We start from the raw sequence: 14,558 nt of genomic DNA, 5'->3' as shown, positions 1-14,558 counted from the left end.
TCGTATTTGGCTACAGTCAGTGTCACTACTGGTAGCATGAGGCGATACCTGGACCCTACAGATGTTGCACAGGTAGTCCAACTTCTCCAGGATGACACATCAATATGTGCCATTGCCAGAAGGTTTGCTGTCTCCCAGCACAATCTCAAGGGCGTGGAGGAGGTTCCAGGAGACAAGCAGTTACTCTAGGAGAGCTGGGCAGAGACGTAGAAGGTCCTTAACCCATCAGCAGGACTGGTATCTTCTCCTTTGGGCAAGGAGGAACAGGATGAGCACTGCAAGAGCCCTACAAAATGACCTCCAGCGGCCACTGGTGTGAATGTCTCTGACCAAACATTCAGAAACAGACTTCATGAGGGTGGCCTGAGGGCCCGACATCCTCTAGTGGGCCCTGTGCTCAATGCCCAGCAACTTGGAGCTCGATTGGAATTTGCCATAGAATACCACAATTGGCAGGTCCACCACTGGCACCCTGTGCTTTTCACAGATGAGAGCAGGTTCTCCCTGAGCACATGTGACAGACATGAAAGGGTGTGTAAAAGCAGTGGAGAACATTATGCTGCCTGTAACATCGTTCAGCATGACCTGTTTGGTGGTGGGTCAGTGATGGTCTGGGGAGGCATATCCATGGAGGGACACACAAACCTCTTACAGGTAGACAACAGCACCTTGACTGCCATTAGGTATCAGGATGAAATCCTTGGACCCATTGTCAGACCCTATGCTGGTGCAATGGGTCCAGGGTTCCTCCTGGTGCACGACAATGCCCAGCATCATGTGGCAAGAGTATGCAGGCAGTTCCTGGAGGATAAAGAAATTGATACCATTGATTGGCCTCCACGCTCGCCTGAACTAAATCCTATAGAACTCCTCTGGGACATTATGTTTTGGTCCATCCAACGCTACCATGTTGCACCTCAGACTGTCCAAGAGCTCAGTGATTCCCTGGTCTAGGTCTGGGAGGAGATCCCCCAGGACAACATCTGTCGTCTCATTAGGAGCATACAAGCACGTGGGGACTATACAAACTAATGCGTATGATTCTGAGTTGCTGCAATATAATTTCAGCAAAATGGACTAGCCTGCTACATCATTTTTTCACTTTGATTTTCTTGGTGTCTTTGAATTCAGCCCCCTGTAGGTTGATAATTTTCATTTCCATTAAACGATGTGGTTTCATTCATAACCCAGTCCGTATCAGTATATCCGGCATGATTTGTTTTCCCATTGAAATCTGATGTGTTTTCAAAGTGTTCTTTTAATTTTTTAAAAATGTTTATTTTAATAAAGTGACACATAAAACTTATGTTGCCTCATGATGAAATTTAAAATTAGTAGGAGAGCAGGTGTATTATTTAAAACTGCAGACAGGTCCATCCAACACCAGATACATCTTCAGATGCAAGCTAAAAGTTATTTGAGAATACAGCATAGCTAAACTACTTTGAAAAAAATAAGAAAGAAAGTTAGTTGGTAAAAATGCTGGGCACAAATGGAGATAGGGACAGATTATTGGCTGTGAGAAAAGAAAAAGGAAGCAGAGTGGGAGGGGGCAACTCTGGTATGTAAAGGGTGTTTTGAAAGGTTAGTTGTAAAAGTCAGGAGTGAAGAAGAAGAAAATGACACAACAATGGTGCTGGTGTGACAACTGAAGTTACTGATAGCATTAGCAATAACTGCACAGGTCAGTTAGGTGACTATTTCATCATCTCATCACCACTCCCTGCTGTCACCATTTCATGTGAAAATCCTGCAACAACAGATTGCCTACCACCCTCCTTTATGCCATCAATCCCAAACTTGAATCTACTTCAGGCCAGCAATAGGAAGAAAGAAGCAGCAGTAGCCACTTACAATCTCCTTGCAATATGAACCCCACAGTGAGCGCATCTAGTGAACATTATGATGGCTGCAGAAACTGGGTGAGGGATAGTTACAATATTTATTGTTAAATTGCATCAATTCCATCTACCAAGTGAGGCTCCACCATAAGTCTTGTACCTAGTATACTTTTCTAATACCATCTTCTAAAATTGTGTATGCTATAGGTGACCTTGAGTGTGAATTTACATTGATGTCCACCTGTCTCTGGACACAAGATTTCCAAACCTTTTCCCCTTTCTCATTCCAACTATAGAGGCAAGTGATCCTGCTGAAGCAACATGCTGTCATTTAAGTTGAATGATACTTGTTACATAAATGTCTCAGGCTAACTGTTCTGCTAAGTGCAGTTTTCAAACATCTGGTTTTCATCAGCCACAATTTTCTAGGAGTAATAATAAAATCTCTGTTGTCTGTTTAATGGATGAGTACCTCTGGCAATAAGACAACACTGTCTCACTGGGCACTTACAACAACCCAGCAAGGTCAACTATGATGATGACACACTTTGACCTGACTGTCTGCTCTCTCATAGGCATTGCAGTCAGCATTGTGCAGACCTCTTCTGGGCAGCGATGTTGTTTGCCAAAAGGATCCATTACCCAGTCTGCCACCAGGAAATAGCTGCCTTTGTCTGCCCTCTGCATCTGTGGCATGTTCAGTCTCAATTGTTAAGACTTGGTGGTCCACTCCATACTTCCTCTAGAGGCACAGCTTTTGTTGCCATCACTTGAACCATTTTGACTTTCTCTTCCAAGGGAGTGCCTTGCCTTATATAATAGCTACAAGCTAACTAGGAAAACTGAATATCTTTCTGACACTATTATCTTTAATTAAATTGAAGACCAACTATTTAAAGTCTACAGACAACTAAATTTGCAGTGATCTCTTGTACTCTTTATTTTGAGCTGATTCTTACGTTTTTATGATGTGCAGTAAATTGTCAGACCTAATACAAAGAAGTTCATTTTTATTTAAAAAGTTTCCATTAGCTGGAAAAGAGAAGCGGGAAGGCCAACTTCTACAAAAACACAGAGGACGCATACTCTTGGGACAAAATAAAATAGTGACTCAGCCAACTGTACACTATACAGAAATTAATAAAGAAGTGAAGAATCAGAACAGTACAAACGGTGCATTCTTCTTGGGTCCACTGCATCAATTTCTGACTTTCAAGGAGAATTTCGAATGTAAAAGAAATACTTCATATTCCAGATGGCCCAGCTGAAGTTGTCAACATTTTTCTTCTGTTGATTCATGGTTCTTTGTGTGTTTTTAAATGATGTTTTTGAGATTTTTGAGTTTTTAATACACAGGGAATCCATTTCTGGTATTAGTTTAAAAGTTTATAATTTTTTAACGCCAGTCTTGACATTTTGCTTTGGTAATGGGTGATGCTATTTTGTTATTTTTGTTGAATCAATCCCATTATGAATGATGCTGCAATGACTTCACTGGCACGCTTGTATAAAGGTCACCTGATCCATTCCTTGATATCCAAGATTGGAGAAAAACTACTTTTTGTGTGAGATCTTTGTATTTCCTTTGGTACTTTGGGTCCTTTGGGTCCTTTCATCGGGGCAACGTTTCAGCCGTGGCATGGCCAAATGGAGAGGCAGCTAGATGGATGAGATCTCCAGGACTCTAAAAATATCCAAACCTAATTATGTCATATCATCTAATGTTAAACCGTACTTCTAAAATTTGTATTATTATGCTGTATTAAGGAATTGTTCTGTTCTGTGTATTGTATTATATTGACCCCCTACTTTTGACACCCACTGCACGTAACCTACCTGGAAAGGGTCTCTCTTTGAACTGCCTTTCCGAGGTTTCTTCCATTTTTCCCTACAAGGTTTTTATTGGGAGTTTTTCCTTGTCTTCTCAGAGAGTCAAGGCTGGGGGGCTGTCAAGAGGCAGGGCCTGTTAAAGCCCATTGCAGCACTTCCTGTGTGATTTTGGGCTATACAAAAATAAACTGTATTGTATTGTATTGTACTTGACTCATTGCTTATTTCTTTTTGAATCTGATTTTTGGTTAGTGTTTTGAAGACATATTTCTGTCTTCCAGCTTTGTCCTCTGCATTGCTTCTTGAATTCCATCCTTTCTTCTGGTCTTTTCTCCCAAAAAGGCTTTCACCAGCTTCCTTAAAGTCAGTACAGAAGTAAATGGGTCACAGGCCAGGCTTCAGTTTGTTGTATCTGATTTATCCTGTTTGAGAGTGTGCAAAACTAAGATGTCATCCTGAGATCAGTGAGTGCAAAAGAACAGAACAGCACCAGGCTGTGTAGAACACTCATATGGTCAATTTGTTTAAATCACTTTGATTACATAAACTAGAGAACTGAAGTTAGAGAATTTGAAAATATAGAACAGGACCATAGAAATGGCGGAGAACAATCCAGAGATTGAAGCTTATGCTTACAACAGGAGAACCTTGCATGAACCCTTCTATTTACCATCCACAAACCTTGGAGATGCAAGTAGAAGATAGAAAAGCAAGTTGAACCCTGTTATCCTTGAATGTAAAAATTACAATTGAATATCAGAAAATTTAAGAGAAAATATTGGGTAATGTACAATCAAAATGCTCATTTACTAATTGGATTCCCACTCTTTGTAGTAAGTGACTTCCTCAACAAATTCAGCATTTTTTTGGTAAGTCGGACTGCATCCTTTTTCTACATTTAGTCTATAGCTATTGTTTTTATGTTCTCTATATTTATCTGAAGAATTGTATCATAACACCATTTAATAAAAATACAACACCTCTTTTCTTAAACATTTTTGGGTTTACCTGGCAGATTTTATCATCAGAGCAGATTCAGATTCAGTATGTTGGAGAAGCGCAGCATTTGTTTGTGTACAAAATGTACAATACTGGGGAAAGTATACAATGTTGAAAATGTTGTTCAACTTTACTAACAGGGCATCTTAATCACTCCTTGCTGTTCGTAAACATACTGGGCTCATAATTTAATACAATCTCATTAAAACTGCTGTTTTTTTAAATCCTCTAAGGGTAGGGGAGGAAGCATAAAAACTCTTTGTGAAACCAACTGCACAAATAATACTTAATTTATATATTTTTTAACCATAATTATAAAAAACAACACTATTAGGAATAACAAAGAAAACAATCAGCGAACCAAGGCAAGCATAATTATAAGAAATGCAATAGAATAGAAAGGATAAGAAACAATAACTATTTTTAGAAACTGAGCTAATTGAAGAACCTGAAAAGCTGAACTTACAAAGGACTGATTTGCTTAAAAAAAACTCCTAATTTATCACAGTAAGCAATTAAATAACAATAAATGTTAAATCAAGCAATATTCTAAACCAAGAGATCCTAATAAGCTAAGGTTTACAAAGGAAGCACCTAACAGGCAATTCATACATGAATAATTAAGAAAGAAAAAAATGCCACTGCAAAGAGCTCAGACATCAAGGTCTCTTGTTTTCCTGAGGTGACTGGATCTCAATCAGCTGCATTGCCTGAGAGCAAACAACAAGAGGAACGTCCCAACCATTATGGATTCAATGTAATTTGAAACTAATTAACAAAGTTGTGTAACTGGAACTGGAACATAACACAATGGGAGAAAATGTTGCAGCCAGGGACAAGGTGAGATCATCAGAATTGGCACGGAAGTTAGATTATTATTTTCCTGAGATCTTTATTCTTGGAAGTGGATCTACAGTATCACTAATCTGGACTATTGCTCTGTTACCAATTAATGTCAAACTTGTGAAGAGATGATCAGTGCATGCTTGTAAAGTTTTGTAATGGATACTGTTTGAGTCTTGATTTTACACATTTAAAGTGTCCTCTGAAACCATCAGCAGTAATGTCAATATCAACAGAAGCTGGACAATTCTTTGCTTTGTAGATAATCTCAGTATTATATTTGCAATAGAAATTACTCAGATCCATTGCAAAAAGGAGCTCATTGTCCAGTTCTATGCATCAGTTAAGCTAGTAACTGTGAATTTTTATCATTCCAGGCAGGCATTCTTTGCATCCTTCTTAAAACACTATTTTCTTTTTTGTTTATAGGTTGCATTTTTCTTTAATTGTGTTCTTAATCTTCTTTTATTCAGTTTCTTTTCATTTGTGCAGGTTGCACATTTAAATAGTTTTTATTTTCATATTAAAAAAATTGATTTAAAGGTCACTCAAAGTTTATTTTTTAATTAAATTATGCTTTTTTTATGAATGACTGTAACTTCACAAAAATGAATAGTATATATGTGGAGTTAGCTGCTAACTCATTGATGTTCTTAGTTGCATCAGTGGTGACATCCTGCTCCCAGAGTGCATCATTTGCATTAGCAGACTATCTTCTTATTTCTGCCTTATTGTCCTTTGTTTTCCACAGCTGTTGATTGGAATATGCTGGATCATAATATGATCTGAGCACTTGAGGGTACTGTTGACATTACCATTGCAATGAGACAAGTACCATTGCAGATGTTACACTTGACCAACTACATAAAGTGAGACACAATATTGTCCAAAGATCAGTGATTAACATTACCATTATCTCTGTTTCCAGAGATTCTACCTTGGTTAGTGATAAGATCACTGCAAAAAATCTGCTTCTCTTTCATTCAGGGGGAGGACATGGAAGCGGTACAGGGCTACCAATGCCTGGTTCACATAAACAACAAACTGGGTTGGTCTGACAACACAGTGACACACTGTACAAGAAGTGCCAGAGCAGACTGGACTTACTAAGGAGGCTCAGGCGCCTTAATGTGTGCCTCAAGCTGCTGGAAATGTTCTATCAGTCCATAGTAGCCAGTGTGGTGTCCCACGCTGCAGTCTGTTTTGAATTGGGGATGCAACTTGAACTGAAAAGAAGCACAGTGCCTAAACAAACTTATCAAAAAAGCTTGCTCCATTAGATGGCTATCCTTGAACATACTGTTGTGGAAACGAGGATGGTGGCAAAATTGGATGCCATCATGAAAAATCCCTTCTATCCCCACCACTCTCAGAGCACTTTTAGCCCTTCTGGGAATCTTTTCTGCCCACTGCTATCAGGCAATTCAATGCTTTCTCCTGGAATACTGTTTCAGTCTGAAATTGCTGAATGATGTTTATTTATTTATTGTTTGATTAATTGATTGATTGGCTGTGTTATCAGTCCTGTGACTCGATATCCTTGCTTTTTATCTATTTGCTGCGATACATGCATGTGAATTTCCCCTTGGAATTAATAAAGTTGATCTAATCTAATATAACATATTTCTTATTGTGATATGTATGGTGTTTGTCCTCACCTAATTAAACCAATATTTATTTTCTTGTACATCTAATTACTGTAGAAAAAAAAAAAGTGTGTTCAAGTGTATGAGTCGATGAGTAAAGAAAGAGAATCAACAAAAATAAGAGCAACATGCTGCAATTTCACAGAGAATAGATAGATAGATGGATGGATAAATAGATTGATAGATATTTGTACTCACCTACTGTGTGTTAATATTTTATCAAAATGCAACTCATATCAGATAAAAGACATTGGTGCTTTGCTAAAAATGCAGATATATAAGATATATAAGATATTCGCAGCTCATTTACCATATGGTTATATCTACTCCTTACTTCTTGTGAGTGTTAAAGAAGCTTTAATTAAGTAAACAAACCTAGTGAAAGACCAATAGACATATTTTCACGTATTAATACCAGGTTTCAATGTATATCACGCTAAATCACAATCTCTGCTGGATTTGTTTTTGTCATATTGCCAATACTGCTATCTAACCAATTACTGATCAATTCACTCTCCAACAAAGCTGCTAAGTTGCTGTATAATCATGGAACTAAAGATGATCATACAGATATGTGTCTAGCAGGAGTGATTCAATGCCTGTCTGATAAATGACTTTTACGTTATTTATATGCTTTCAAACAGATTACAGAGCCTTCAGCGTTCACATCCATTTAAGGTTCAGTTAACCTAATGAAGAGGCTGTGGTGAATGTGCCACACCTCTACATTGTGTTGTGACTTCAATCCTTTTTTTGTATAAATGTCTCATGTCCATTTTATTGCCACAGTGATCCTAAAGTGTCCTTAGTCAGAAACCATTGTGCTAATTGACATGCAAGTACTTAAAAAGTAGTCTAAAAACACAAAAAACAAGTGCCTAGATCTATCTATCTATCTATCTATCTATCTATCTATCTATCTATCTATCTATCTATCTATCTATCTATCTATCTAGATAGATAGATAGATAGATAGATAGATAGATAGATAGATAGATAGATAGATAGATAGATACTGGTCCATCCCATTCAAGTTTCCATATAGTCTATGTGCTGACCTTCTAGTAAAGTTTTAAGTAATGTCAGAGTTGGCATATCAGCCCTGAAACATAACTAACATTCCAGCAAGCTCTCCGACTATTGAACACAGGCGGCATCATTCATTCAGCTCCAATAATATTGTTAAAAGTGTGTTGCCCCTTCCATTGCTACTGGTCCCATTAAAATGACTGATGACAAGCTCACACCTTGAGTACACTGTGGAGACAGTTAGGCTTTAATAAATGGGCCTCACGCACACAGTCTGCACTCTTCCTTTACAGCTTTTGCACACACATAAAAGGTGATGTATTTTGAAACTATTACTGCCAGAAAGATGCTGGCCTCTGCAATGAATACAAAGCTGTCATGCCTCCAATCTAGGCATCTATATTTGCACCTATCTGTCGGCTGGCCTGTCTACCTATAAATCATATCTGCTGCTGGTATGCGTTTGACCCTATCTGTCTCATCAAAGACTGTCATGTGCGTGTCAATAGATTGCTCTCTGTCTCTTTATCGCCCTCTGCTCATTCACTTGTCTCTCTCTTTCCATCTTGGTTGATGTCTTTATGTACATCAGTGTTTCTCATATAAGAACATTTCATCTTTACCTCTATGGGCTGTATGATGGAGTTCTAACTCTTTATTCTTATATTGCATTGCAGAGGAACTCATGTGCTGTGATAATGTTCTTTTTTTCCAGAAAGTTTCACAATATACCGTCATCATCCAGGCCACAGATATGGAGGGCAATCTGAACTTTGGTCTTTCCAACACTGCCACAGCCATTATAACTGTCACAGATGTTAATGACAATCCACCTGAACTGACAGCCAGTACAGTAAGTAAAAATGTTGGGCATTACTTTTGTGGGGCAGCATGTGTGTTGGATGTCAGGCCCAGAGCAACTGAGCTTCAAGAATTATTCAATGTGCATCTTTCTGTTCAGTATCTGAAACAGGTTTATATGGATTAGGATCATGTCAAGGAAAGTTGAGGTAAAAAAAGGAACTGTGTAATTGGCAACCCAAAGTAAGTTGTTTAATGTGATTTTGACAGTCAAGGTATATCAGCCTGTACTTTGCACAAGAGTCTGACATTTTAAAACTGATATTTGGAAATTATTTATCTCAATACAAAGAGGTCTAAAGTCATTCTATAACATTCATCAAGCCAGGATTCAGTTAAAAAAAAGTTATTTATTGTTTTTAAGACCACGCTCGACACACTACAGTGGGGAGTGGGAGCACAAATGTAAAAGTGGGTGGGAGGTGGTTTGCATTTGTAGCTAATACAGATATAAATATTGCAAAGCACTAGATGGCCCACACACACCTAACAATGGCAAAGTGCAACTCACTGGTGGCACCTCTCGTATATCTCTCTGTGATCCTTTGGCCTCTCCCCTTCCTTCCGCGACCCCCTTCCTTCCGAGACCATGATTTAACTCACCTCTTGCCTCCAAACATATTGATTCCCTAATAACAAAGATCTTTTAAGCCCCAGCCTGGGACCACCATTGAGTAGCAATAATAATAATTATAATTTCTACAGCACATTTCTGAAACGGGCACTTTACACACTATTTAAAACCATAAGAAATCAGAAGCAAATTGCAATGTCAAAACAGAATGAACAAGCAGAAAACCAAGACAAGAAAAATATTTTCTACACAGAAAAGCTGTTAAATTTGTTCTGGGAGTAGAAAGTGAAGAGAAGTCATTCAGATGTTAAGGTTAGGAGTTCTAGATGCTGGTGGCCATGACACTAAATGATCTGTTACCCCAGGAAGAAGGTGTGGTCTGTAGGAGACCCCTACCAGAGAAGCCAAGGGCAGGATGAGGATTATAATGATGAATCAGTTGAACAAGACATGATAGAGCTAGACAATGTAAAACCTTATAAGTAATGAGCTAAACTTTATATTTGATATGTATGGAAACAGGCAGCCACGTAAGATGAGAAAAGAGAGAAGATACATGTTGCTGTACACTTGCTGTATATGAGAACTCTACGAGCTACACTCTGGGTATATCACAAGCTAGTGAGTGTTTTAGCATGAAGGACAGCAAACAGATGAGATGTCATGAAAGTGAGCACAGTTGTTTCTGAAGACAAGCAATATTGTAAAGGTGAATATAAGCAGTTTTGGTAAATTGGCTTATATGAGGCCCAAAGATGAGTGATGAGTCAAAAAGGATTAATAAATTATGCATAACTAGGGAAGGCTGAACCAACACACCATCACTGTTAATGGTGAAGTCTGAAATCTTGGAAGAAATTCACTTGGGACCAGCTAACAACACTTCAGTCCAGTAATTATGCATCCTAATCATTTTTTCCATTATGTAACCCACCCTGAAGTCCTGGGCCACGATTTGTAGACGTTCCTGTGCTGACCTCAGGTGGTCTGGCAATCCTAAGCCATTTCTCTCTTTAAAAGGGCCAGCTAAGTTAATTCTACATGTTTAATCTTGAAATTAAATATCAAGTCAGACATGGTATCTGAGCTGCAGTGATTTAAGAAGAACCCATAAGAAGTAGCCAGACTAATCAAGGATCTCAGATGTTTAGTGTTTCACAGAAAAAAAGCCTGAATAGCTTGGCCAAAACCTGAAAATAATCCTCTAAAATTTGTTTTGCACTTTAAAAATGAAGTCTTCAGCAGAGCCTGTTTGTTGTTATAAACAGTGTTTGGATTAGAATTGACGTGATGCAGCACACTATTGACATGCCCAGGAACATGCAGCATCACAGTGACTAAATGACAGCCTCCAAAAGAAGATAAGCAAATAAATAAAAAAAAAAAAAACTAATACACCAAAAAATAAAATGTCATTTTTGTCATGAAATCCTGCCCAGGTAGTCTGCCCTGAATAGTAAATAGCAGAGGTCTATCTTTTGTATATAGGGCTCCTCTCTTCCCAGCTGTCATCTGGGTGAATTCTATCAATATAAAATTTGTTCTCCATTGTCATTTTCTATTTCCCTTACCTTCATGGCCCTATTTGTAACTTGCATCCTCCTTATCTGTCTGCAACACATATCCTTCCCAGGCCACCAATTAAACGAGGCCACAAGAGCGGTGCACTTAATATCTTCATTGATAAAAGTTTGTAAACATACTGCAGAATAAACACCTGAGAATGAAGCATCCTTCTCTATCCAGTAGTTAAGCTGATCTACACCAATTAAAATATATGGTGCATTCATTCATATCCTTTCTATATTCTATGAGTGGTAAGGCTATAGCACACCCAGCTAATCATTACTCATTGCAGTCTAATTGCTCTTTGGGCAAATCCTGTCTTTCTTTCATTCTTTGTCTACCTTTCACCTGTGGTTTAGCATCCCAGCCTATGCTAAACACATGACCGGCTTTTGTTGTTCACTTTATATTAACGGGAAATGAAAGCTGCAGGTCCATGTACATTACGAAAGGTACCTTGACTGTCATAGGGGGTCACTTGTAAAATAATCAGTTTACCTTATATCTCTGTTTTGTTTCAGTCCAAGCTCACTGCATCCTTGACTATTCCCTGGCTTAAAAAGTAATTAACTAAAACAAAGCTTTAAACTAGGATGTTGATAGTGCTACCATTGACTGCCTATATGACCTTGAACAGGACTCCATCTCTCTCAGCAGTGCCACTGACTGCCTGAGTGATCCTGAGCAATAATGTACTGTTTGCCTCATTTTTTTTTTTCCTGATTGGTAGCTCAACTGTGTTTCCTTACTTTAATTAACTTTTTAGATTGCATTAGATGTTTTAATATGCTGACAGAAATATGTGATGATTTTTGGTTTATTTTTCTTATGCATTCCATGTGTGCACAGACATAATCAAAAACTAATAAGTGTCATGTGCCTCCTTCTTTAGACAGAGTGAAACATGATGATTAGCATAATAGGCAAATCAATCAACCTATTGGTGGTTTATTTATTGATTTATTTTATTGATAGTCAGTTCATTTAAATGTAAGTACCATAGCAAAGCAACGTACACTAGAGTACACAAGGGTAGAATGCATAGCCTTAGAGTGAATCTGTCATTATAATTACCTTTAAATATTACATTGGCAGGGGCCTACAGCTTAAATTAATTGCATTGTTTAAAAAGCAGTTCTATACACATTGACTATCTGAACTCTCATCGTCTAAAGTATTTAAAACCAAGCTGAAATAAAATGAGAAGATTTGTCTTTAAAAAAATAGTACAGATTAAGGCCTCAAGTGGATTGCAATATTAAAAGTGATCTAATCAGCACAAAAGTCATTCATTAATGTGCATGCAAAAAAATCACAAAAAAATTTAACTCAACATAGGTTTAGACATTAAAAGATACATATTACTAGCAAACTGAGTCAAAGGCCTTTAAGAATAACATCAATGTCTTTTAAGTTACATCTAATTGCAGTGTTTAATGTAATGCCTTGGCCTGACTTTATACAGGACTAGCTGTAAAATATGAGAAAAATTAGAAATCTAAACAACAACAATCACAGAAAAAAATTGATAAACTAGTGCACTGCTATATATCTTTGCCTAGTTTGAGAAATGCAGTGAATTGGTTAATCTTTCGCATTGGATGAGGCATTCATCTGTGAGCTCCTGCTAAGTGTCTCCACGGTCACTCGCCTGTTACTATGCAAAGATACGTTAAGATTGTCTCAAGTTAATCACTACCATATATTGAGCTTGTCTATGAGTGTTTGTTTTTCCTACAGAATAAGTCTTCAATGACATATCAAAATTAAATTTAGTTATAGTGATAAATTACTCCGTTATGAATGTTCAAGATTGTATATGATATTACACTTCAGTAAAGTGAGATAGAAATAGTGTCAAACTGTGAAATAACAGTGAGCAGAAAGATAAACCATCAGCCTGGTACATGACAATATTAAAAAGAGATCAAATATTATGAAGATTTTACAAGGAACTGTAGGAAATGTATAACATTCTTTGATAGCATAGTTTCAGTTGTATAACTGCAATCAGTGATGAGTGAAACAATTTGCATGAAACTGAATTCTCAGCAAAACCCAGAGATTCACTTCACAAAAAAGTTCATGAAATAAATGGTGTTTTGGTTTCAACAATATTTGTGTCATTGACATAAGAAAGGTATTTAAAGTCTGTTCATACATTCTGCCTTTCATTTACCATTTAAATAAAGTGTGTTGCTTTTTTTCTGTCATGGGTAGACATTTTGTTAAGCAATCAGATTTGTCTTGTGCTTGTACTAGTAAGAGGTCGAATGCTTTGCCATTGGTGATGACAAAGTTGGTGATCTCAGTACATGCAGCATGCAAGTCTTTATTTGCAAAAATCAAGAAACAGGAGTAGGAGGGGGCTAGATAATGCATTCATTTGGACAATACGCAGTATGTTACCTTTTTAAAAAAACAACCTCCATGGTGATGACATAAAATAAATTGATTTTTTTGGTGTGCACATGATTGCCTTTTTACGCAACCATGCGAAAAACAGGTAAACATGGAACTATGACAATTCTTTAGGGAACAAAATTAATTGATTTCTGCCCCCCAAAAAATCTTTGAAGTCCCCCAAAACTCTTTTTAGCAAGTCTTGCTTTTCACAATTGAGAAATTGACAACAAAACCAATTTTAGTGTCAGTTTTGTAAAAGTTTATGAAAATCAAAACTTAGCTGTTTTACTCATCAATAGAAGCAGATAAAATTCCATACAATCAAGCCAAACTTAACAAAGCAAAATGCAACCCCCAACCAAGAGGGTTCGGTGGCAACTGGGCGACAGTCAACTCGGCGAAAAGACAAGTCGGCAAAAGACAATTCGGCACAGAAACAACTTGGCGAACTACAACTCGGCAACATCCTTTACCAGTTAGGTAATAGTTTGGATCAAAGAGATTTTTCAATTATATTTAAATGATGTGATTTAAAATGTTAAAAATAAATTTATATATTTGACGAAAACTTTAGTCTGCAGATGGAACAAACTCTATCTTACATTATCTTCTGCAACCAAAATTGCTAATCCTTTATATACATTTTATTGATTGTAATTGTATGATAACGTTGTTTAGAATACAAAAGGTGACCTGCAAGTACGGCTTAAGGAATATTTTTACTCTAAATGTATTGGCACTCTCATAAAGCAAGTGATTCTGTGGATTTTCTGGCACCCTACGTAGTCATTTAAATATCATTAAAAGGTCTCTTTGAACCTAATTACCTAACTGGTAAAGGATGTCGCAGAGTTGTCTTTCGCCGAGTTGTCTGTCACCCAGTTGCCCCCGAACGACCCAAGAGACAGAGAGGAGAGCCAACAACCAGAGCTACTCTTTAAAAGCAGCAAGATAGGAAGAGTA

General features: G+C 37.5%; 1 protein-coding gene across 1 annotated transcript in view; it reads left to right on the top strand.

Moving 5' to 3' along the window:
* The window catches only part of cdh4 (cadherin 4, type 1, R-cadherin (retinal)), a 1,132,965-nt gene that overhangs the window by 998,123 nt on the left and 120,284 nt on the right, over positions 1–14,558 (top strand). The window contains exon 9 of the mRNA XM_039735522.1: positions 8,904–9,041. Coding sequence (XP_039591456.1) covers positions 8,904–9,041 — 138 coding nt within the window. The remainder of the gene's footprint in view (positions 1–8,903; positions 9,042–14,558) is intronic.

Source organism: Polypterus senegalus, chromosome 14 (assembly GCF_016835505.1).
Source record: "Polypterus senegalus isolate Bchr_013 chromosome 14, ASM1683550v1, whole genome shotgun sequence".
Classification (NCBI taxonomy): domain Eukaryota; kingdom Metazoa; phylum Chordata; class Cladistia; order Polypteriformes; family Polypteridae; genus Polypterus; species Polypterus senegalus.
This window is presented reverse-complemented; position numbering and strand designations above follow the sequence as displayed.